Consider the following 23306-nt stretch of genomic DNA (forward strand, 5'->3'; position numbering starts at 1 on the left):
TGGGGGCTGGTCCAGCCTGGAAACCTGCCATACTGCAGGTGAGAGATGAGGGGGCCTGCATCAGGCTCAGCAGTACAATGGGAAATTAGGCTGTGGCTGCCAGAGATGTCTAGTCGTTGGAATCACGAGCCCTCCAATCACGAGCCCTTGATTGGAGGTGGCCAGTGAGAGAGAGGGAGGTGTCGGGAGAGTGTGGGTCACAGAAAGGAAGCAGGTTAGAGGCAGAAATGATGTCTGGCTTTGGACAGGGTTTATGATGCCGTGGGAGGACATCCAAGAGGAGAGCAGAAGGCAGCTGGGTGCTTGGTCAGGAGCTCGGCAGAGAGCTCTACGCAAGGTGGAGCCTGATATTTTGAATCGAGGATAGGGATTGTAATGAACTCCAGTTTACAGATAAAGCTCAGGGAGATAAAGCAACTTATGCATAGTTAACACGGCCATGGAGCAAGAACTGGGGACTCAGGTTTTTGGATCTCAAGTTCTGTTTGTCCCTGATGCCCAAGTCTAGGGCTAATTCCCCTGCCCCAAGATGGCCCAGCTTCTGTGAGGAGAGCGGGTCAGAGAGGAGGAAGCAGGTGTTTGAATACGTTTCTGCCTCCTCCCCATGTGCCTTCTGCCTGAAATTGCATTTGCCCGTAGCTTACAGGCAGGGGTATTTCTAGGTGGCTTGAAAGTATTGAGAATAGAGAGAGATTCTTGTCTCTTGGTAACCGCAAGCCCTCAACTGTCACACAGCCAGCACATCGGTGGTTGTCCACACGTGAGGATGTCAACAACCATGAACGTCAGCTGGGACCAGGCCCAGAGAGGCTGGTTTGACTACCACAGCCACCTCCGGGGCTTGGGAACTGAGGCGCTGGGGACCCCCCTACCTGTCTAGCTGCTTCTGTTTTTGCAGTAGGTTGTGTATCAGAGTGAGCCTCAGTCCCAGGTGTGGCTGAAGGTTCCCGCCAATTGAAAATAAAATGAGCTGAGCCGAGACCACCACAGCCCAGAAGCGAGGGGGTGTTCCAGTCCAGTACCCTAGAAAAAAAAATCTCCTTTTAGCTCCAGCGATCACATCCTCGGAGAAGTGTGCCTTGGCTTCCTTCTAAATCGGGCCTTCCTACCTGCTGTCCCTCCGGTGTTTGTTTGTTTTGTGTTTTTGTTTTTGGTGTGTGTAACACAGACTGGGTCTGTTTTGTGTCCTTGGCGTGTTTCCTAACCCCTGACTCATATTTGTCAAATGAATGAAAAATGAATGAGATGCCCCTGAGAGGTCCAGGCTCTGGGTCTCACAGCAAAGGCCGCTCTTGTCTGTTTACTGAATGTGCCCCTGCTAGCGGAATGCCACTTTCAATTCTGCAATTAAATGGTGGTGGTGGTGAAGGGGGCAGGGTGCACGCACTAAGAGGTTCCCTCTCCCCACCCAGGAAACAGATGGCGAGAGTGCTAACACACGGCCGCTTCTCTCAGCGACCTCTGTGTCTCTGCCCTCCTGCACCCAGCCGAAGGCCCAGCTCCCTCTCTCCTAGGGCTGAAATGGAATCAGCCAGATGGGCTCTGCTAGCCAATTCTTCCTTCTAACGCTGCTATCCAGCTGGGTGGGGTGAAAACTCCGTATTTAGAGAACTGTTTTCTCTCTTCACAGACGTCCCAGCTTTTCTCAATCCTCTTCAACTTGTATTCACTCTCCCCCTCCTCCTCTTCCTTCTCCTTCTTGTCTCCAAACACCACTTCTCAGGCTGTGGCTTAACTCACTGTACTTTGGTCCAATAGGGACACGTCCCTACTGTGTGCTAGGCATTGGACCAGGAGGGGAGCGGGGAGGGGGGCAGAGTATGCAGCCGGGCAAGACATGACCTTGCCCTCTAGGACTCACGGGCGATTGGAAGACACAGGCATGCCAGTCTGCGATCTCAGTGTGGACAGAAGCCCCATTTGGTTGGAGAACCAGGCCCGGGCTTGGGAAGTAGGTGGCTTTTACGGCAGGCAGCTAATGGGTCTGAGGAATCTTCCATTCTGAGGGTAAGGCACTCAGGTGGAGGAAATGCAGACACCAGACATGAAAGCACAGTTGGAAAGAGCCGTGTGCGTGTGAGCCAGGGCCAGTGGATGGAAACAGGCGATAAGCTGCAAAGGCACATGGGAGGCTCTTGAATTTCGGGTGAGGAGACTGACCTGAATCCAGTGGTCAATAGGGAGCCACTGAGGGTTTATTAGCTGTGGAGTAACCCACAACTCCAAAGGTTAATATGGCTGTGAGGGAGATTCCTTGGTAAGGGGGGACAGAGGCGGGGAGACAGAGGCGGGGAGGCCAGCAGTGGCAGTGGGTGGAAGGAGCACACTCTCTCCTGTGAGGGCTGGTGTCTCCCAACCCCCGCTGCAGCCTGAGGTTGGTTTGCCTCCCCCGCTTCTGTTTCTGTTTTCTGGTTTTTCCCAGTTTAAGCAAAGGAGGAAATTCACAACCAAACAGCAGCTCCAGCCTGGGGGCGCTATTTTGCTCCACCACAGTCTTCAGGTGCCTGCCCTATGGGACCAGGGAGCCAGCTGTGCCGGAGCAGCGGGCTTGTCAGGACATCATCCTAGAGCTTGTCTATCATCAAGGGACCTGCAAAAGGAGGGAGACCCTGCCCTTCCCTTCTGCCAAGGAAACTCATTTTGAGTGGGCCCACAAAACCCCCCACGGGTGAACAACGAGAGATCTGTTGAGGATCAAGAATATTCCCCCAGCTCAGAGAGAGGATCAGTGAGCCCTGTCTACCCCACGCAGCTGGTAGGTGCAGGAGGAGGATGGCCAAGGGTTTTGCGTTCGTTTCCTGCTCCAGAGGTAGCACTAGGAGGGAGAGCAGGGATCGGTCGTAGGACGCTGCCCCGAGTCTCCTGGATTTGAAGCTCGGGGAGCAGCCCCCGCAGAGAACTCTGGGCTTTTCTCAGGATGAGGGGAAGACGTGGAGTCTGGACCTCGTTTTTCCTGCACCGCCAGGGCTCTGGACACGTAGTTTGTTGTCCCCATGAGGCCCATAACACGCGTGAGGGGTCAGCGTCCCCGGGAATTCCCAGGCCCCGAGGAGACTCGTGAGGCTTCCGTGACCTCATAGACCCCGCCCGACCCTCCTGCGGGGGCGGGGCTCCAAGCTCTGGGGCTCCACTTGGGCCCGCCAGGCCGTCAAGGCCTCCGAGTCCTGCTTCTGCCTGGCTCGGGATGCGCCATGGGGCAGCTGGTCACCAAGATGATGGGCATCTTCGGGAAACAGGGTAAGGAAGGGGTGTGCAGGGCATCCAAGTGACCTCAACCTGAAGCTTCCCGGATTGGAGTTGTCGGGTGGGTGCGCTGGGAAACCTAAGACTGGGAGGGTCCCGCGTGGGCGCTCCTTGCCTGCTGCCCAGTCTCCGCTTGTCCCTTCCTTGCCCGCTCCTCGCGGGTCGCGGGCTTCCATGCCCACCAGGGCGCAGGGCTGGGCGAGCGAACCTCCCTCCTCCGGGAGGTACCGATTCCCTCCGAGCGTGACCTCGCTCTCGGCTCTTCCCCCGGACCCTTCCTCCGGGCAAGCCCAGAGCTCCCTGCACCGCTCGGACGATCGCTGTTCTGGAAACGTGGAGCCAGGGAGATGGGGCCCCGCTCTCACTGCCACCGTCCGGGAGTGGCGCAGGTGCCCGGGACCCGGTGGGAAAGAAACCTGCGCTGTCGTTTCTCTTTTCTTTCTTTCTTTCTTTGGTGGGAGGCGGGGGCGGGGGAGCAGAAATGGTACCAGGATGCTGGGAACACTTGTTTCCAATATGGGAGACCTAGTGGGTCACACAGTCCCTTGGTCACCGCGTTTGGCCCTGACCTTGCCCTTCCCCCGGATACCTCCAGAGCACAAGGTTATCATCGTGGGACTGGACAATGCAGGGAAGTCCACCATTCTCTACCAGTTGTAAGTGACTCGGGTTGGGGGAGAGGGGCTTTGCGCTTTCCCACCAGACTGACGAACGTGTGGACCAATCACCGGAGCCCTTTCCTGGGTATCCGGGCGGAGTGCTTCGGGGAACGCTAGTGGGACCTTCCTGGCATGGCCCTCCGGTCAGTGGCCCTCAGCCTGGCATTCGAATGCTGATCCGTAGGGGCAACCCCACTGCGCCGCGCCGTCTACCCCTGGCCCCTGCCAGAACCCGCGGCCGGCTTGACGCTGGTGGGCAGGCAGGTTCTTCCGCCTCCCTGCTCTTCGCTCCCCCCTAGCGGCAGGCCCCTCCTTTTTAACTCCTGCACTCTACCTTTGCACCTGTCCCCCCTTCCTGCAGACCCGAAGGGGAGGGCCAGTCCGGCTGGCAGAGTCTGGCACATGTGGCGAATAATTACCCATCGGAGTTTTTTTCCTAAATTGACTCCCCGGATGGCACCTCTCCCGTTCTGGAGCCTCCAGAGTATTTACTTAGGACAAATTTTCCCCAGAAAAGTGATATATGTAAAATGGGTTTTTTGTTTGTTCGTTTGTTTGTTTTAATTAGAAGAAAAGATTACGGCTGGTGTGGCTCAGTGGACTGAGTGCTGGCCTGCAAACCAAGGGGTCGGCAGTTTGATTCCCAGTGAGGGCACATGCCTGGGTTGCTGGCCAGGTCCCCAGTAGGGGTGTACGCAACAGACAACCACGCCTTGATGTTTCTCTCCTTCTCTTTCTCCCTCCCATCCCCCCTCTCTAAAAAGAAATAAATAAAATATTTTTAAAAAGAAAAGAAAAGTTCCCAAACAATACAAGAATATATAGTGAAAAGGAAGGTTCTCTCTCACCTCTAACTCCCAGTTTTACTTCCCAGACCCTCCAGAGGAGTCCCTTCCATGTAGACGGGTGTGCGTTTTCTACGTCGCTATAAACGGAGCAGCTTTCTGATGGCCTGACTTGTGTCTGTCTCATTTTTCTAATCCCTCACTGTTGAAAGTGTGGTCCACAGGCCAGCAACATTGGCATAACTGAACGCATAACTGGAAGCTTGTTAGAAGCACAAAACACTGGGCGCCAGCCCAGACCCACTGGATCAGAATCTGGTTTTTAACAAGACTCCCAGGTGATTCAACTGCATATTAAAGTCTGGGGAGACGGCTCTATGATGTCTCTCCTCTCTGGGGTCCAAGCCAGGGCAGGGCTTGGCCTCACTCCTGTGTGCATTCCCCTGTGTTCAGCAGAGGCTCATTCCACCTGGGCTGATTCATTCTGAATTAGAGTCAGCCTGACTTGGGAGCAGAGCGGGAGGAGGCCCAAGCTGGGAGTGGGCTGGGCTGAGCTCTTGGTACCCTCTCCTACCTCCCCAGCCTGATGAATGAGGTGGTCTATACGAGTCCCACCATCGGTAGCAACGTGGAGGAGATTGTCCTGAGGAAGACCCACTTCCTCATGTGGGACATAGGGGGACAGGAGGCTGTGCGCTCCACCTGGAACACCTACTACTCCAACACTGAGGTGAGGCGGGCCCCGGGGCTGGCGGGGCTGTGTGACCTTAGCCAGCTACTTAACCTCTCTGAGCCTTGGTTCTCTCACTTGTGCAGCGGAGATCATAATAATGTCCTCCCTGAGCTGTTGTGAAAATTAAACAATAAAACAACAGTTTTTGCGTGTGTGTCAAATACTTACACAGCACAGTGCCTGTTAAAATGTTTGAGTATTTCCGAGCAGCCTTGTCTGCTTGCTGGCAGCTTTCTGTTTGATGTGCCGGATGGGTCGACTCCTTGTCTCTGGGCGCCTCACTTACTCACTCTGGCAGCAGTAGGATTCAGTGGTTTCATTCCGGGAATGAGACGGCCAAGTTCAAATTCCAGCACTGCCGCTCACCAGTCATGTGGCTGAGGGCAAGATACGTCACCTTGCGGAACCTCAGTCTCCTCATTTGTAAATGGGGATAATAATACAGTTGACCTTTGAACAACGTGGGTTTGAACTGCTGGGGTCCACTTACATGTGGATTTTTTCAATCTATGTACAGTCAGTCCTTTGGATTCCTGGGGTTCGTACCCACAGATTCAACCAACCACGGATCAAAAACACTATTTTTTAATCCGTGGTTAGTAGTCTGAAAATGTGGAAGGCTAACTGTATGCATTGTTCTGTGCCATTTTACATAAGGGACTTGAGCATCTGAGGATTTTGGTGTCCATGGGGGCCCTGGAGCCGGCCCCCGGCGGATCCTGGGGGAGAGCTGAGGTTTTGGGGGAGTCAAAAGTTATACCTGGATTTTCAACTGTGTGGGAGATGGTGCCCCTATTTCCTCCTGTTGTCCAGGGGTCATCTGCAGTTTCAGTTCCAAAGGGCTAACTGGAGTCCTCACTGTAGCCTCTGGCATGAAACCTGAAGTTGTGCTGTGGACTCCCTGGGTCTGGTTGGGAAGGGAATTAAAATGGGGCTAAGGCAGTGAGATCTGGAGCCTGGGCAGTGTGTCGCCTGTGGGACTTGGGTCATGGCAGTACGAGGCCAGTGGGGGGCGCTGTTGGACAGGAGGCACCTTCGGCAAAGAGAATGCTCACCACTCATGGTTCCCCTCTGCCGGCCAGTTCATCATCCTTGTGATTGACAGCACAGACCGGGATCGGCTGCTGACCACTCGGGAGGAGCTGTATAAGATGCTGGCCCATGAGGTGAGCTCCCTGCAGCTGGGGGAGGGCCCAGTGTATGAGCTGTGTGAGCTCAGCTTACTCACTTAGCCTCTCTGAGCTTCATTCCAGATGGCCCAGTCTGAGAGTCTCTAGCTCAGCAGCTTGGGCAGGGCTAGTTTATCTCAGGTGCAGGACCATAATGCCCTCAGCATAGTGGACCACAAAAGCCAAAGTTGCTGGCTCAGGGTCCTAATACCACTTCCCGCTCACTGTGGGGCCCCAGACAAGTCACCTTGCCTCTCTAATCCTAGTGTCCCCACCTATAAACTGGGTAGAGCCATCAAATTCCTATGTCAGGGACTGTCGTAAGTATTGCACGAGCTGCTTTGGAGGCATTCTGTGAGCTGTCATTGTCATTGGCTGGGGTTGCTGTGTTGGGACGGGGCCCCCATCTCCACCTGACTTGGACACAGGCCTCTTTTGCCAGGCTAGCAGGGGGACCAGAGCACACTCATGAGGCACTGGGAGGAGAGGCCGGGCCCTGGCAGACTGACTGGAGCTGAGCCCCTCTGTCCACAGGCTCTGCAAGATGCTTCCATCCTGATCTTTGCCAACAAGCAGGATCTGAAGGACTCCATGAGCACTGTGGAGATCTCCCAGTTCCTCACCCTTAGTGCCATCAAAGACCACCCGTGGCACATACAGGGCTGCTGTGCCCTCACGGGGGAAGGGTTAGTGGCTGCCCCACCTTGACCTCCAGGGCCCGGCCAGACCAGCGAACAACTGACAGCCAGAACATTCTCCTGCCTCTCCCATCAGAATCTGGTTCTCAGTTGGTCAAGGCAGTTGAGCGCCTTCCCACAGTTGAGGTGCTGTGGGGAGGCAGTGAGCGGGAGGGCTTGTTCCACTGGGGACAGACGTGACAACCCGCCTAAACACAAATGTTCTGAGTGTTGACCGAGTGCTATGAAGAACGTGAAACTGGATCGCAGCGATAGTCTTGGTTAGCTCTGGTGGTCGGGGACAGCCTCTACTAGATGTCTTTTGAGCTGAGACCCGAGGGAAGAGGAGATAGCCATGGGAAGGCCGGGGACAAATCTTCCAGGCAGAAATCACTGACTCCTGACCTTGAGTTGCCTGATCTGTAAAGAGGAGGCGATTATACCTACTGCCTCCTAGCGTTTCTGTAGAGAAACTGTATCAGCACCCACTTGTGCTGGGCACTGTCCTAGGCACTGGAGAACGGCACTGACCCAACCAGACAAAAACACCTGCCCTCACGGAGCTTACTTTGCAGTATGGAGGGGATAATAAACAATTATATACACACACACACACATTACACAATTATACACACACACATATGTAGTAAGTTAAAAAGTGCTAAGTGCTCAGGGGAAGATTCAGGGAGGAAAGGAGACTGGAAGGGCAGGCAGAATGTTGCAGTTAGAGGTAAGCCATCCAGGGAGGGACTGCCGAGAAGGGAGCTACGGAGTAACCTCCTGAAGGATAAGGAGTTAGTTCGCAGACATATAGAAAGGGCCTTGTATCAGGTCTGGAGAGTTCCCTTTCCTTTTTCTTCTCAAGTGGAATTGCAGCAGGCAGGGGACCTAGAAGGCTTGTTGAAGGGGAGGCTTTAGGCAAGTCAGCCCAAAGATGCACACATTTCTGGTATAGTGTCTTGCTATCCCCTGAGTCAAGAGGACCCCCTTCTCCCCCAACCCACAGTCAGTGCAATTTAAGCGGCATTTCCTAAATGCTCTTATGTATCATGCATTGTACCAGGTAATAAAGATATGACCAAGACACCCCTGCCTGCTGCCCCTTTGCCCTGGCGTTGCTAACAGTCTCATGGGAGAACTTGCTTATGAAGTTTCTTCCCAGGCGGTCGAAGTCTCCCTGGCACTGCCTCCTGCAATGCAGTGGGTGGGAAGGGGGCATTAAAAGTTTGTCCTGAGACAAAGGTTTGCTAAGGTAGGTCTCCAGGCTGATTCCTCAGAGAAGTGCCCGCTGACCCTCAGATAACCAGAGGCCTCTCTCTGTAAGTTTCCTTCCTAACCTTTATTAAGGTATGTAGTTATGGAATTATTTAGTCATTTGTTTAATACCCATTTCTTCTGCTGGATGTAAGCCCCAGAGGGCAGCACCTAGGGGCTTAGTACCGAGTAGCGGGGGCATCACAGTAGTGAGTATAGGGGCATCACAGTACTCACTCTGTTCACATTTGTTGACTGCAAGATAGGCTGTAACTTCAGTTGCCCCCTCAGTCAGCTTTGGGCAGGGGCTGGGGGCTTGAAGGTCATTGTCCTCTGGAGATGTGCTAACCCTTGCCCGGTTCTTCCCTTCCTGCAGGCTGCTCGCTGGGCTCCAGTGGATACAGTCTCAGGCCACTGCCACCTGATGTCCTAACCTGAGGCCAACCAGAAACTTTGGGATGTTGCGTGGACTCCATGGGTGGGAGAACCGAGTGACTCTTGATTACTTTTCTACCATTCTCTGGTGGGAGCAGGGCCAGCTGTGGACGGTGAGATTGCTGCTGCCCACCCACCTCCCCACAGAGGAGCTGGACTGTACACCCTCGATTGCTGCGGCGGGGACAGAAGCAAACGCTGCCCCTCACTCCACAGAAGCGGCGTCCTTCTTGGAGACTCCAGGGAAGCTGCTGGGAGGATTGGGAATTGGAGCCTCCTCCCCTCAGCTCTCAGCCTCTCTGTAGGAAAAATCGGGTGGGGGTGGGGCAGGCAGCGTGAGAGACTCTATTTCCTAGAACCCCATCCTCAACCCCCGGACCACCACCCCAAATTTCTGGCCCCTCAGCCATCTTTGGACAAAGGATATCCTAGAAAGGTGAAGGGGGTGGGCTCCAGGGAAGGAGGGCAGATCCAAAACCTGGGAGGGGACAGGGAGTGGGACGGGACATCCCCGACAGGAACAGTCAGTCCTTGGCGCTGCTGCAGGGAGTTGCACCCCTCCCTGGCCTCCCCGTTCCCTCTGAGATGCCGCCTCTGAGCTTTGGGCCGCTCCATCCACGCCCTTCACTCCCAATGTCCTTCCGATGTAAATCCCGCTCTGCCAAGTGTCCAGCTGTCTTCCTTTGTGTAACATTTTTTTCACGTGGTATTAAGGTTTTTATAAAGGTGCAATAAATGCCATTGAAAGGTACTCGCCTCTTGTTTCCGTCTGCTGGAGTGGGGCCCTTAGGGGTTGAACAAGCCCGGGAGTCCCGTCTGGGTCCGGCTGCAGACGGATGGAGACCCAGGCCGCCCTGCACACAGGGGGCGGTGCCATGACCCGGCAGACCCCGGGTAGTCTGGGGGCCGGTGTCCGTCTGCAAGTTAGGGAGTGGGTATCGGGGCCAAAGTCTAGACACAGACATGAAGGCCCTAGAATTCTTTAACTTCATGGTTTCCCCGGGGCGTGATCGCGAAGGAAGGACTCGGGAGTTCTAGCTGTCCGTACTCAGGTTCTGTTTTTCTTTCCCATGAACGGATTTTACTGCAACCCTAAGATTAAAATATAAATTGATACCATTTCCTTATTCCACAGAAATTTAGCTTAATGAAGACGGTCTGCGGAGGTGGGGGTATAGCTCAGTGGTAGAGCATTTGACTGCAGATCAAGAGGTCCCCGGTTCAAATCCGGGTGCCCCCTCTCAACATTCAGGCCTTTTCAATCTCCGTTTTGGATCCGCGGTCCACCCCTTCTTAGGTTCCCTTGGCGATGCGGCCTCGGGACCCGGCCAACCTGTTTTGTAATCGGCTTTGTAATCGGCGAGGACAGAGGCCCGGGTCCCGGCGAGGGCTTCCGGGCTGCACCCAGGGCCCGCTGCCCCAAGAAGGGGAGGCGGGCGCACTCCGGGCCCGCCCGGCCAGCGACCGATGGTAGTTCTCAGGGGAGGAAGGGGGCTGAGTTTCTAAGGGCACCGCGGCTGGGGAAGGAAGGCCGGAGAAGCCCCTGCGACCGTGTAGGAAGGAGAGAGGGGCGCTGGCGGCAGCAAGGAGACTCTAGCAGGGCAGCAGAGGGGACCCGGGCCCGAAGGAACGCCGGAAATGAGGGATCTCAGAGATCTCGGGGGACTTACCCTCCCACAGCTCCAAGCTGCATTTTTATTACACCGTCAGTAGAAGCCTTTAGCTCAATGTTTCAAAACACACGCTGCATTCGGATATGTAATCACTCGAGGTGTATGTCCTTTTAAACCGGGGGCTCTACTCCTGAGCGCCCCACGGCGCCCGAATATAGTGAAAGCTAAGAGGCTTTCAGCGCGAGAATCCTAGACACGGGGGTATAGCTCAGTGGTAGAGCATTTGACTGCAGATCAAGAGGTCCCCGGTTCAAATCCGGGTGCCCCCTTCCGCCTTATTTTAAGACCCCACCGTCGATTAAGCAACCACTTTTGTAGAAAGTATGTTTTTCACAATTCTACACTGTCGTCTCCTTCGTTACGTCTCTTTTGGGCAGAAGAGAATGCAAACAATGAGAATTCTGCAGCAGTGGCTTTCCACCATGGTCGCGGGGACCAGCACCACCACCTGGGACGTGTTAGTACTGCAGGCAGACTCTCGGCCCGACTCAGAGCTGCGGAATTAGAAACTTGTGAGCGGTGCCAAGAAATGTTTTTAACAAGCCCTCCAGGTGGTTCTGATTGACGCTCAAGTTCTAGAGGCTTGCACTAAAAAATTTACATGTCATTGGCTTCTAATTATTTCCAAGTTGCTGATTCAGCCTGAGCCCTTGTCCAAGGCCTTACAAAATAGGCTCGAGGCACCCCGAACTGGCGAACGCACAAGGAGGCCTGGGCTGGAGCTGCGATGTCGTCCCGGGACCTCTCACCTTGACCTCCCAGAAGGTCGGGGCGAGGAGGTGTGGACCAGCTGGGCCAGGGCCAGGTGGGCAGCGCGTGGGCAGGTCCGGGAAAGGCAGGGAAGCCGCGAAACACGCGCGTTGAGGGTGGTTATGGCCACTAGAGGGCAGCAAGAAGCCGCAGCTGGAAGAAGCAGTCTTCAGGGGTCCGGCACAAATAACGCCCCCGTTTAATTACAGCTTTTATTATAAAATAATAAGTATGTAATTCTGTAACATAACAATATCACACTCAAGCACACCATATGCCATTTTGGGTGAAATGTTTAAGTTAAAACTATAAATTATTACACTCATATTATTATTACCCTAACAATCACGCTCAAGTAGGCCTTACTTCTGCCAGACCCATTTGAACCTGTTCGAGGCCGCAAAATCTGGATTTAAATTAGAAAAGGATTTACAGACTTTTCTTGTCTTGCCTTGCCCCATTGTAAGGGAATAGAGGGTTTAGGGCGGGAGGAGCTCGTTTCTGGGACCCTGGGTCTTGAGGAAGGGGGACCTGAGATTCTGAGAAATTAGTCTTTAGTTCTTTTTTCATTCAGGCTCACCCTGTTCCCTCTTCCGTCCCCACGCCTGTCCCCGCTCCTCCTGGGAAATTACCCCCTTGGCGCTCAGCGTCCACACCTCTCTCAGGATTTTCATTTCCTAGGCCCCAGGCCCTTAGAAGCCACGGTGCCCCCCACGCCTCATCTCCCACCCTCCGGCGCTCCAGGTCTTTGCTATCGCACGAAGTAGGTCAGGGGCGGGAAGAGGCACCTCCGAGTCCTGACCTGATTCCCTGCCGTCTATTAAATCTCCTAAATTGCTGGTATTTTTATTCTGTCCTGAAAGGGGAAAAAAAAAGTATCCCCAAGAGCCTCTCGTACGGTGGGGAAGGGGGGCGAACCATCTTCTTGCTCTGGGGCTGGGCGTGAGGATTGACTGGGTCGGGCCCCGAGCAGGCCTGGGGTCCGCGGCGAAGGGCGGGTGACCTTCGCGGGGTGGGGAGAGGTCCGTCCGTTTCAAAGCAGGCCGAGCCAGGCCCTCTCCACGTCCAAGTCTGCCGGGCTGCGGGGCAGCAGGATGCTGGAAACGGGGGGCTGTGTGTAAAGCGGAGACAGCCCTGGGAGGGGTGGCATTCCGGCATCTGCTGGGGAGGGGAGCTGGGCGGGGGGCGTCTCCGCTGCAGGGGAAACCCGGGGTGGCGCGGGCACCCCCAGAACTCCGGGGAAGGGCCCAGGAAGTCGGGACGCCCGGCGGAGCTGGGGGGGTGTGGTGGGACGCCCGTCCCTCCCCGCAGTCGGGTCCCTCCGGTCTTCTCTTGGCTGCTGTCCCCGGGGCAGGGGAGGGGGGCAGGGACTGAGGTGCGGCGTTGGGTGGGGGCGGGGCCGCCGACGCCCCGCGGGATTCTCTCCGCCCCCGGGTCTCCCGCCCGGGGGTCTCCCGCCCGCCCCGCCCCTCCCCGGACCCTCCTCCCCCAGGGGCGGGGGCGGCTGCGGCTGCGGGAGCCGCTGCGGGAGCCCTCGTGGAGGCCGGGGCAGACGCGGTGAGCTGCGAGGCGCCGCGCCCCCCGCCCCGCCCCGCCCCCTCCCGCTCCCGGCCGCTCTGCTCGCGCCCCTCGAGCTCGCGCGCTCGCCGCTCCCGCCGCCTCGTCGGGCCCCGCGCTCCGCCGCCGCCTCGCTTCGAAACCCTGCGCCCGCCAGCCTCGGGGACCGCACCGCCGGGCCCCCTGCTCGCTGCAGCGGGCCGGGCCGGGTCCCGGACCCACCATGCGGGGAGAGCTCTGGCTCCTGGCGCTGGTGCTCCGGGAGGCTGCCCGGGCGCTGAGCCCCCAGCCCGGAGCAGGTAGGACTGACCGGAGTTTGCCGGGTGGGCCGGGGGCGGGGAGGGGGCGCGAAGGCAGGCGTGGGCAGGGGCGAGTACGGACAGGCTGGGGTTGTCGCTGCTGTTGTCGCGGGATGGGGTGGGGGTATTGTCCGCGGGAGGCCGGGAGCCCTGTCTGTGGCAGGTGGACAGGGACCCCACTTTGCTAAACGCAGTGTGTGTAAGAGAGGGTGCAGGCATCAGAAATTGTCCTCCTGGAAGGACACTGAAGGTGCCCCTGTAGAGGGGGCTCCATGAGGCTGTGGTCCCAAAGGAAACAGTGGGAGGGTTAGAGGGACCCCTGGCCACATGGGGCAAGGCTGAATTCTGACGAGATGGGGAGTCCGCCAAGCTCTGCCCCTTCTTTCTCTCCCCTGTCCCCATCCCCAAGCTGACCCAGGTTGGGTCCCAGTGGATTTGGGGGCTGGGTGGGAGCAGACAGGGGGATGGTGGAGACGAGCATCTATCTCTCCCAGAGGAAGGGCGTCGGTGGCCTGGACTGAAGCCTTCCTCTCCCTGTCTGGTACCTGGAGAGCCGCTCTGGGCCCAGGAAGAAGCAACTTGCTGCTCCCCCACCCTCCATCTCGCCTCCTTCAGGATCCCCCTCTCACTCCCGCTCTGCCCCGCCCTGTGACCTTTTAGCCTTTAGTTGCTCTGGCTGTAGATTGGGGCCGGGCGTGGGGGCACCTGTCTTCACACTCCTCTTCCCCTTACACCAGTTTTCCACAACCATCTCTCCCACCTGGAGGTCCTTTCTGAGATCTACCTTGAATCTCAAATGCTATAAAAGAAACATTTTTCAACAGGTAATTTTACATTATCCTCTTGTAACCAGTCCTTCTCTAGGGTTGGAGAGGTGGGTAATTTGCAGTCAAGTCTCTTGACAATTGGGAAGATAGAGCTGTCTGCCTCACCGGCGTCGTGTCCCTCGGAGGGAACAGAGCAGTGTGTGTCTGTGTGCGCACGAGTATGTGTGCATGTGTGTGTGTGTGTGTGTGTGTGTGTGTGCGTGCGCGGTTGGGCTGCTGGTTCTCAGGGGTATGCTAGCATCAGGTACAGTGTCGGTGACAGTGTTCTTGGCTTCACTGGTCCATGTATGAGGCTGACGCAGGCCTGGGTCCCTGTGGAGGGCGGTAGGGAGGGTGCTGGTGGCAGAGATGTGGCCAGAGAGCAGTGGAAGCTGATGTGGCAAGAGGCTGCTGGTGCGGAGCCACCCCACCGGTTTTCAGGGAGACCGCACAGGGAATGGCCGGAGATGTGGCTTCTAGTCCCAGCATCTCACGTGCTGTGTGACCCTGAGCAAGTGATTTTCCTTCTCTGGGCCTGTTGCCTCGTTATACAGTGAGACTGTGGGCAAAGTCTTTGGCTCTTGGTGGTGGAATTATGGGAGATTTCTTTTTTTATGACTGTCTTTCCTTTTCTGATTTGTTATGAGATATATGGGTGATAATTTAAAAAAAAACTAATTTAAGAAAGAAGAGGTTGGACAAGTCAATTTTTGAGGTCCTTTGCAGCCCAACGAACCTGGTGGAATTTTCTGAACTCAGGATGTGTGTGACTGGGTCGATGAGGGAGGGCTCGGGACCTCTGCAGAACTGAAGAACCGTGCAGAGGGTTGGGGAAGGGGAGCTGGGAGCTAACGAGGGGGATGGTGGCCAGACCCAGGCCTGGCTGAAGGCCACCTCCTCAGAGCTGGGTTGAGGGAGCAGACAGCTGGGATGGCCAGCAAGAGCAGGGCAGGCAGAGGCATGAATCACGGCTCTAAGTGGAGGACGCTCTGTCTTCTCTGCTTGGACAGAGATTCAGCCAGAGGCAATGGACTTTGTCTGCAGCAGGAGAGATGGGTTAGACCTCAGGAAGCTTCAGGAAGCCTGAGGGGTAGCTGTTAGGGGGCATCTTTGGGATAGGACAGGTGTGGGGGTGGGACAGTCTGTGGGAGGGCCACTAGGGAGAGACAGCCTAACTCTGGTGGGTGGTGGAGCCAGAGTAACGACTAACGACGAGTGACTAGCGAAGGGGCAGCTGGGAGCTGGACTTGAAGGGGTGCCTCCGTTCAGCTCGAAGGCTCCTGAGCCCTCTGGGCAGGGAGGGGGTGGCTCAGGAGGGGGCTGTGACCTCCTGTTCAGGGTGTTCTGGCCATCTTAACAGTAAGGTGTCTTCACACTGAAAGACGAAGCCAGCGACTGCATAGAATATAAGAGAATGTATTCTATGGTAATTTACTTACGGGAAGATCAGACCTGGGGGGAAACGACCCAGCAGCTTTGCCCAAATTATTCTCTAACAGACCCCTCTTGCAGTGCTTTTTAAGTAGTGTAATGCGGGTATTAATGACTGACAGGACAAAGGGACAAAGAAGGCAGTAGCACCAGGAGCCATACCTCCTGGTGGTCTCGAGATAGATGATTGTTTATAATCAATGTTATCGCCAGCTTGATATTTAGCTCAGTCATCATGGGATCTGGCCATTATGAAAAACCCTTCGTGGCCGAGTTTTAAGGAGCACAGATAATCGTGCACTAGGAAGTTTGAAATGGGTGCTGGGGACAATGAAGCGGGTCAAAGGTCACAGTGTGAGACTCAAATCTGGGTCACAGATACGGGTTCGTTCTGCTCACATCCGCACATCTCCTCTCCCTCCCGAGGGAGTGGCGGGCTCTGCGGAGCCTGGCCATTTCTCCGGGTGTTGGAGTGGGGGCAGGAGAGAGAAGAGTGGCCAGAAGGAAGAGTCCGGTGGAGGGGAGGCCAGGAGAGGCTGGCAGACAGACAGATGGACAGACAGGAAGACGGCCTTGCGGTGCCTGGTGGGAGAAGGGGATGCTGAGAGCCTGGCCCAGGTAGAACCAGAGGCGTCTAAAGCAGACAGAAGGAAGAGGCAGCTGGAAGTGGTGGTGCAGCCTGGGCGCCAGGAGACCGGGCCCAGCACCAGCCCTGGGTGGCCGTGGCGACTTCCTTCTTCCTCTGAGCTGTGGCTTCCCTTCTTCTGTTAAATGGAACATGGACTAGATTGTCTAGGGCTGGCCAGCCACAGTCACGCGTCCAGCCTCCTCCTCACCACCAGGGGATCCCAAACAAGTCGGGGCTGAGATCTGAACTTCTTAACATGGCCATCGAACAGCCTGTCCCCACCCTCACACCTGCCTCACTGTCCCCATTCTGTCCCTCAGCACATCAGGCCGCGTCCCTTCCGACCTTCAGGTAACTGCTTCTCATCCAGGTCTCAGTCAGCCCAAGGGCCCCCTCCTCAGGGAGCCCCTTCCTGAAGGTTCTGTCCAGAGCAGCAGCCACCTCTGACCCCTCTGACCCTCCGTCTGTCTGCTTTTCTTCAGAGCACGCGTCACCGCCTCCCATTGTCTTCCTTGCCGTGTTATTGATTTTGTGCATGTCTCATCCACCCAGAATCTGCATGGGCACAGGGGCTGTGCCTACCCGCTCTTTGTTGCCGCCCCAGCAGCCAGCATGGCAACCCAGCACACAGCAGAGCCTCAATAGGTGTGTGTTGAATGAGTAAGTGAATTAGAGGCGGTCTCAGACACCAGACTCTCCTTCCATCGAGAGAAACTCACAGGGAGCCAAACTTTCCTCTCCTCTTCTCTTTTCTTTGGAGGTGCTTGGTGGTCCCCTCCTGCCAATTCCTTGTGCCTCCTTCCCTCTCTGGAGATGGGGGTCAGCAGCGGGACCTGCCCGCCCACAGGAGGGGAGAGAGTTCACGCACTTGGGGGCTCTGTAGCTAGGAGGCGGGGTTTCAGCTCAACGTTTGGAGCCTTTCCCAAGCCCCTCGGAAAGTGGGTCCTCTTGTGAATCCCAGGGAAGGCTAGGCCCTGCCGGGTGCTTTGGGTACATTATATTGTGAAAGACTCAAAACGGCCTACCAAGTGTAGGTTTTATCATGCCCATTTTACAGATGAGCAAACTGAAGCTCGTAGAGATTTTTCAATTGGTTCAGCATCGCGATTAGTAAGTAGTAGATTCAGGCTTCATTCTTGAGCTTGTCTGATGCCATAGCTGTGTTCTTTTACTGCTGCTGTGACATTACGGTGAGGGGATGCAGCGGGGCTGTGCCCCAGGGCAGGTCTTCTCAGCCCCAAGATCTCGGGTACTCAGGACACTTAAAGATCCTCCTCCCCTCCTTCCTCCCTCCTCCTCTCCTTCCTCCCTCCTTCTCTCCCTCCCTCCTCCGCTCCCTCCCTCCTCCCCTTCAGTCACACATGTGAGCCCACTGAGCATTGCTTTGTGTCGGGTACCAAGGGCCCACGAATGCACAGGCAGCAGTGATATATTGGGATCAGGGCTGCGGTGGCACATGTAGCATTTGGGACCAGGGGAGAGATGTGAGAGGATATTCTGGGAAGAAGTGACGTCTGGGGAGATTTGGAGGAAGAGCAAGAGCTCATGGGGGAGGGAAAGGGTTTGTTTATGGAGCAGAGTGATCCTGGCTCAGAAGCCAGGATGTGTGTGAAGCCAGGAGCAGGTGTGAAGCCCGTGGCCAGACAGAGCAGGGCCAAGTCCTGGAGGGGCTTTGGGGAGACGGGAAGCTGGAGGCGAGAGCAGGAATTCGGTCGCAGGGGTCCTCAAGTGCTGGGGAGAGGTGGCGAGTGCGACATGGCAAGTTGGAGTCAAGTTTATCCTCTAGATGCTCTGGTGGGCATGTGAAAGACTAGCTGAAGGGCATCCAAAGTAGAGGCTGAAGTAGCTGCTGCACTGAGTGGTGGTCGTGGGGCTCGGGTGATGCGTGGGGAGAGGATGGCTTGGATCAGGCACTAGGGTGGCATGACCTGGCCTCTCGAAATCAGCCCATTGCTTCCTGCCCTGCAGCAGGGTGGCAGCACGTGAAGGGGGTTAGGGCACTGCCACTGGCCCGCCCCCTGCAGGGCAGGGGACACAGTCTCCCAGATTCAGGTCCAATGGCTCTCAGAGCAGGGCACCCAGGAGCCCCGCCCACACGCCAGTCCTGCCCTGGGGCTGCCCCTGCACCTTGGGAGACAGCCCAGGGCCGCTGGTCACGTCTTGCAGCAGACGCTGGAGCCCGCCTGCCTGCGTGCAAACTCTGCCACAGACTAGTTGTGTGACCACGGGACATTCCTTAACAGCTTCGTGCCTCAGTTTCCAAATTCGTAAAACAGATCTAACTAAGCTAGCACCGGTCTCGTGGGGTTATTGTGGCGATTAAAATTTGAGTTAATTTGTTTAAAGCACCTGAAGTAGCACTGGCACAGAGTAAGCATCCCTCCCACCACTAGTGACCGTTGTTATCACTGTTCCTGTTGTGACGTCTCACCAGACCGGGGGCCATGGGCAAACGAGTGGATGAAAAATGAACAGCGTGTTCTGGAAGCCTCTTGCCCTCACTCACAGGCCGGGGCTCTGCAGTGCAAGGCAGAAGGGAGATCAGGGAGCAGCCGAGGTTTGGACAGGTGTGTAACAATTGCGTGAGCATGCAGGGAGGAGGCTGGGGCCTTCAGGCAAGTCTCTGTGTGTGTGTGCGTGTGCGAGTATGCACGGGCACGTGGGACCTTGCACACACACACGTGAGCAGCCAGCTGTGTTGGCTCCCTGCGAGGGTGGAGGGGTGAGGTCCGGTCCGGGCCAGCTGGGAGAGGGAGGGTGGCGGGGAGACGGGGTAGTGTGGTTTGGGAGGGCAGACTCCTCACTCTCCGTTCCCTACCCTCTCCCAGGACTCTGCCTCTGGCCCTGGCCCTGAGCCCTCTACTTATAAAGCCTTCTAATGTCTGTTTCTCACTGGAGGCTGACTGCAGCCTGTGCCATGGGCATGAATGATTGTCCCATTTTAGGGATGAGGAAGTTGAGGCTTAGAGGTAAACCAATGGGTCCAAGGTGGAACAGCTTGTGGGTACAGGTGTGTGGCCCCGGCCCCACCTGTAGCAGGGCACCCCCTCCCTGCCCTCTCCCCAGGCCCTGGGTGCCTACCCTCCGGGCCCCTGCCAGTCACAGGACTGTGGTGTCTGCACATCCCCAGCACCCCCGTCCCAGCCAGTCGAACCCCTCCGCTTGCTCTGCACATGCTCCTTTCCTGTCCTGGCTCCTGCCCAGGCCCAGGGCAGCTTCCAGAAGGAGCCAGGGAGCGGGACAGCCCAGCCCAGCCCAGCACAAACAGTCCTACTTCTAGGGAGAGCTGTGGGCCTCACCCAAGAAGGGCAAAGCAGCACTGGCTTGAGGTGTGGACCAAGGGCAGCTGTCTTCGCAGGACTGGGCCCGGGTCCCTCCCAGCCAGTGGGCTTGGAGGTGGGGTCTGGAGACCACCCCTCTCCGTGTCTTCTGGAGAGCATCTGGTTGCGATTAGGGGCAGAGAAGTGAGTAGGGGCAGGCAAGGGGCCAGCAGGTGCCAGCTGCCAAGAATGACTTAATTGGATACAATGTCTAATGACAAATCAGAGCCTCACAGCAGAGAGTCCTGGCCCCAGCCCCAGGCCTGGGCCGGGCCAAGCCTTGTCTCAGCCTCTGTGCTTGCTGGCTCCCAGGTTCCCTCCAGTACCGTGTGCTCAGTTATGCAGTGGTTGAGCACCTACTGTTTGTCAGGCACTGAGGGTGCACATCAGCAGCAGGTGGGAGAGCCCCGGGGGCGCCGGGGAGGCAGGCACGCAGTCACAACACCAGTGCAAGCTCCCGGAAAGGGGGCTGCGTCCGGGAGCTCTGGGGAGCCGGTGGGCACAGGCAGGGGTCTCGAAGGGCCTCTGACCCAGGGTGGGCCTGAAATTGATGAAGATCTCAGGGACAGTGGGACCCCCGAGGTCGGGTGGCCTGTGTCCCACACGCACACCCCTGGTAGGTGTGGCAGTGGGAATGACAATACAAAATGCGTCTTTGAGGGCACACATCTCCCTGAAACGGACCAGCGCGGTTTCTGTGTCACGTAGAAAAGTTTAATGCGGGAACAAGACAGCACGTGAGTCTGGGAGGAGATGTTGAGTGGCAGACTTTGCTAATGGCCCGCAGTGACCTTTCCTGCTGCACAGCATTGGAGCCTCAGGATCCCTCAGATACACTGCTCCTGGCTGTCAGCAACCAGAGATGCGTTTGGAAATGAAAGCTTTTTGTCCTCCTTGACGGCGTCTGTGCCCCTTATTCAACGGGGGAAATGACTTGCCCACGGTGTTGGCAGATAGTGGGAGGATTAAACAGCCGCCCCACTATGGAGACACCTAGGACTACCACAGCCTGGGAAGCAGTGGCATCTAGTGCGAGAGGCCAGGGACGCTGGTAGATGTCACAGTGCTCAGGAACTGCCCGCCCTGCCCAACAAGGGACTGTCCAGTCCAGAATGCCAGTAGATCCAAGGTCAAAAAGCCTCGAACTAAAAGAATTCTGCTCTCTGGCTTCTAGTCCCTGGAGTCCGCTGAAAGGTGAGATGACGCATCATTTCTGGCAGAGAAACGAGGAACTGGTTTGGAAGGTTCCAGAGTGGTGCTTCTCACCTTCGTCTGCAGTGTTAGATCCGGGGCTTCTTAGTAGCCCCCCTGGGGATCATTTAAGAACCCCATCCCTCAGCCTCCACTGGGCACTGTGCTACGTCCGCCTCTCCGGGGTGGGACCCAGACACCGGGGGCTTTTAAAGCTCCTTGGATGATTCCAGTGTGTGGCTGAGGCTCAGAGTAACCACCATTTGGGAGGCTGATCTCCCTGGGTTTGAAACTCGTCTCCATCCCTAACCTGCTGTGCCACCTTCTTTAACCTCTGTGAGCTGCTGACTCCTGTCTGTGAAAGGGAGAGCATCCTGTCTGCTGTGGAGGGCTGGCGTGAGGACTCCGCAAAGCCCATGATGTAGAACCGGGTGCATGCCTCTCAGGGCATGTGGGGTGTCTCCTGCCCTGGTGGGCCGTGCCGGCATGGGGCGGGGCCTCTGCGAGGAGGAGGGCTGGTTCCCCTCTCAGACCTTCACTCTGGAACCCCAGGACTTAGCCTTCTGTCCCCTTCTCCCAGGTCAGGACGCAGGCCGAGGTTCTGGATGGGCTGCCAAGGGGACCGTACCTGGCTGGCATCGGAAAGCCCGAGAGAGCCCTGGGCAAGTGTCGGAGCCAGACAGGACCCAGCTGAGCCAGGACCTGGGTGGGGGCACCCTGGCCATTGACACACTGCCGGAGAACAGGACCAGGGTAGTGGTGAGTGCTGGAGGGCCGTGGGGGGGAGGGAGATGGCACTGGGGGGCCCACCAGGTGCCCCACGCACACATGTCCTTCGGTGTCAACCTTGGAGGTCAACGTGAAGATGGGGATCTCGAGGGGGATGGAAGCAGGGCCCAGTCTGGGTCATAACATCTTGGCATCTCAGGAGTTTCATTGGCTGCCTCCCTCCTCGTGGATGCCAAGAGGGAAAGTGATTTGCTCAGGGACACCCAGTGAGTCCACAGAGTCCCTAACACTGCACTGTCCCACTGCTGAGGGCCTCCACGAAAAGCTGAACGAGGGTGGCATTCTCAGTCACGTCCCGCGGTCAGCTCTGGTCCCCCCCACCTCATTTTTGTGCCATCCACGTCTCTGTGTGTCTCCAAAGAGTTCATGGTGGCAGAGGCTCGGGCCGCTCGGCCTTCTGGCAGGGAACTCTGAGCAGGGGAAGCAACGAGGGTGAAGGCCCGGGAGAGACCCTCCTCTGCTTGGGGCGGGGCAGGGAGGCCAGCGGGGTGGACGCGGCTGGCCTCTTGGGGTCTCTGCTCTCCCGCTGGCCTCCTGAGATGCTGTTGGGGTGGCCTCTGCGTGTGCGTGGGGGTGAACTTACAACCGTGTGTGTGTTAGCAGGGGGGTGTTCCCGCTGGAGTCTGAGGGTTTGGGTGTATCACGTACGTCTTCCTGTGTGCCTGTCACCAGGAGCTATTTCTGAGTGTGTGAGTGTCTGTGAGTGTGTGTCTGTGTGTGTGAGTGTGTGTGCCTAGGGTGGAGAGTAGACAGGGTGGGTTCTCAGGATGCTGAAGGACTGTGTAAGAGACGAGAAGGAGAGACAGGACGTGCTCCTCAGTACATATTCCTTTATCTTGTGTCTTCATAACTCTTTTTAAAATCAAAGACGTGCTTTGCGGATAGTCAGAAAGGTCGAATAATGCTAAAATCGGAAAACAGACCGCCCCCACGGCTTCAGGCATATCTGCCGACGGTTACCTCTGTAGCTCTGAGTAATTTGCTTATTCTGCTGCCTCTTGATTAACCCATTTAGACATCGTCTGTTGCCCACCTGTTGTGTGGATGAAGGTTTGCCTTTTACACGCTCTCCCGAGCATCGTTTCACTCTCAATATTTTCGTTAAATCCACATACTCTATATATTATAATCCTGGAAATATCCTCCACCACTAATCCAAGTAAGGCAACAGCACTGTTTACTTTCTCAAATATTTTAATTTTTCCCGGATCCCTGCCGCCTCTGCTTGCTTAGTTTTCTGTATTTACTGTAGCTATATATTCTCACACATCCTTTGGCCGTGTTAAGAAAGAGACCACAGGCCCAAAATGGAGTCACTTGTGCTAAACCCGCAGCACAAAAACCAACACTTCCTGCCCAACTTCATCTCAGTCTCCCCCTCTCCCTGGAGTGGAACCTTCAACCAGTCAGCCTGGGATGACCGGTCAGCCCTAGTGATGTCACCCCTGAAAGAGGGCGACCTTGACACCATCTCCTCACTGCAAACTTCCTTCTCTCTGCTGGAGGAGATGCTGCCCGGCTCATGAATCATTCAGTAAAGCCAATAAGCTCTTTAAATTTTACTTAGTTGAATTTTGTTGCTTAACAGTCTCAAATATAATTTTGGGGGGACGCAAACTTGTCAGTTCTCCCCTGGCCTCCCCCTGACCCCCTGCCCTGAAACCTCTGTCCCACGGTCCTGCTCTGTTCTGGGCTGGCTGTTCCCCTGCCTGCCCCGCGGCCGTCCTGGGACCTCCCTTCATCGATGGGACCCCTGGTCTCTCTCCTGTGTTGGGTGTCCTGGTCCCTGACCCTGTGTCTTCTCTTTTCTGCTTCTCCCCCTTGTTTAGCTTCCTGAGAAAGGTTATACGGAAGAAAAAGTTCTTTCGCGAGCTTGTGTGTCGGCAAACGCCTTTATTCTATCTCAT

The 23306-nt window shown here is 56.4% G+C and overlaps 2 protein-coding genes and 2 non-coding genes across 6 annotated transcripts in view; all 4 read left to right on the forward strand.

The window, feature by feature from the left end:
- Window positions 1-2788: 2788 nt before the first annotated feature.
- ARL5C (ADP ribosylation factor like GTPase 5C) lies at window positions 2789-9706 on the forward strand. Of its 3 annotated transcripts, XM_037140617.2 has the most exons (6): window positions 2789-3237; window positions 3839-3899; window positions 5270-5417; window positions 6503-6586; window positions 7124-7275; window positions 8897-9706. In XM_037140617.2, the coding sequence occupies exons 1-6, from the start codon at window positions 3192-3194 to the stop codon at window positions 8943-8945; spliced, it is 540 nt and encodes a 179-aa protein (XP_036996512.1). In that variant the 5' UTR covers window positions 2789-3191; the 3' UTR covers window positions 8946-9706. The 3 variants fall into 3 exon arrangements, with proteins under 3 accessions (XP_036996512.1, XP_036996513.1, XP_036996510.1); XM_037140618.2 differs by lacking the exon at window positions 3839-3899; XM_037140615.2 differs by lacking the exon at window positions 2789-3237 and having other exon boundaries at window positions 3639-3899.
- Window positions 9707-10123: 417 nt separating this feature from the next.
- On the forward strand, window positions 10124-10195 carry TRNAC-GCA (transfer RNA cysteine (anticodon GCA)). The gene has a single exon. It is a non-coding gene; the product is annotated as a tRNA-Cys (tRNA).
- A 630-nt stretch (window positions 10196-10825) lies between these two features.
- On the forward strand, window positions 10826-10897 carry TRNAC-GCA (transfer RNA cysteine (anticodon GCA)). The gene has a single exon. It is a non-coding gene; the product is annotated as a tRNA-Cys (tRNA).
- Window positions 10898-13089: 2192 nt separating this feature from the next.
- PLXDC1 (plexin domain containing 1) overlaps window positions 13090-23306 on the forward strand; it is a 53917-nt gene continuing 43700 nt past the window's right edge. Inside the window, exons 1-2 of the mRNA XM_037140619.2 lie at window positions 13090-13234; window positions 21191-21369. Coding sequence (XP_036996514.2) covers window positions 13159-13234; window positions 21191-21369 — 255 coding nt within the window. The 5' untranslated portion in view covers window positions 13090-13158. The remainder of the gene's footprint in view (window positions 13235-21190; window positions 21370-23306) is intronic.

The sequence above is a fragment of the Artibeus jamaicensis genome, unplaced genomic scaffold, assembly GCF_021234435.1.
Source record: "Artibeus jamaicensis isolate MK-2021 breed Jamaican fruit bat unplaced genomic scaffold, CSHL_Jam_final contig_1998, whole genome shotgun sequence".
Lineage (NCBI taxonomy): Eukaryota > Metazoa > Chordata > Mammalia > Chiroptera > Phyllostomidae > Artibeus > Artibeus jamaicensis.

Excerpts from the sequence above, each read along its gene's own strand:
- ARL5C (XM_037140615.2), top strand. The coding sequence starts at position 3,736 with ATGCTGGGAACACTTGTTTCCAATATGGGAGACCTAGTGGGTCACACA. Across the intron at positions 3,900-5,269 it reads TCCACCATTCTCTACCAGTT|CCTGATGAATGAGGTGGTCT; the intron begins GTAAGTGACTCG and ends CTACCTCCCCAG. Across the intron at positions 7,276-8,896 it reads TGTGCCCTCACGGGGGAAGG|GCTGCTCGCTGGGCTCCAGT; the intron begins GTTAGTGGCTGC and ends CCCTTCCTGCAG.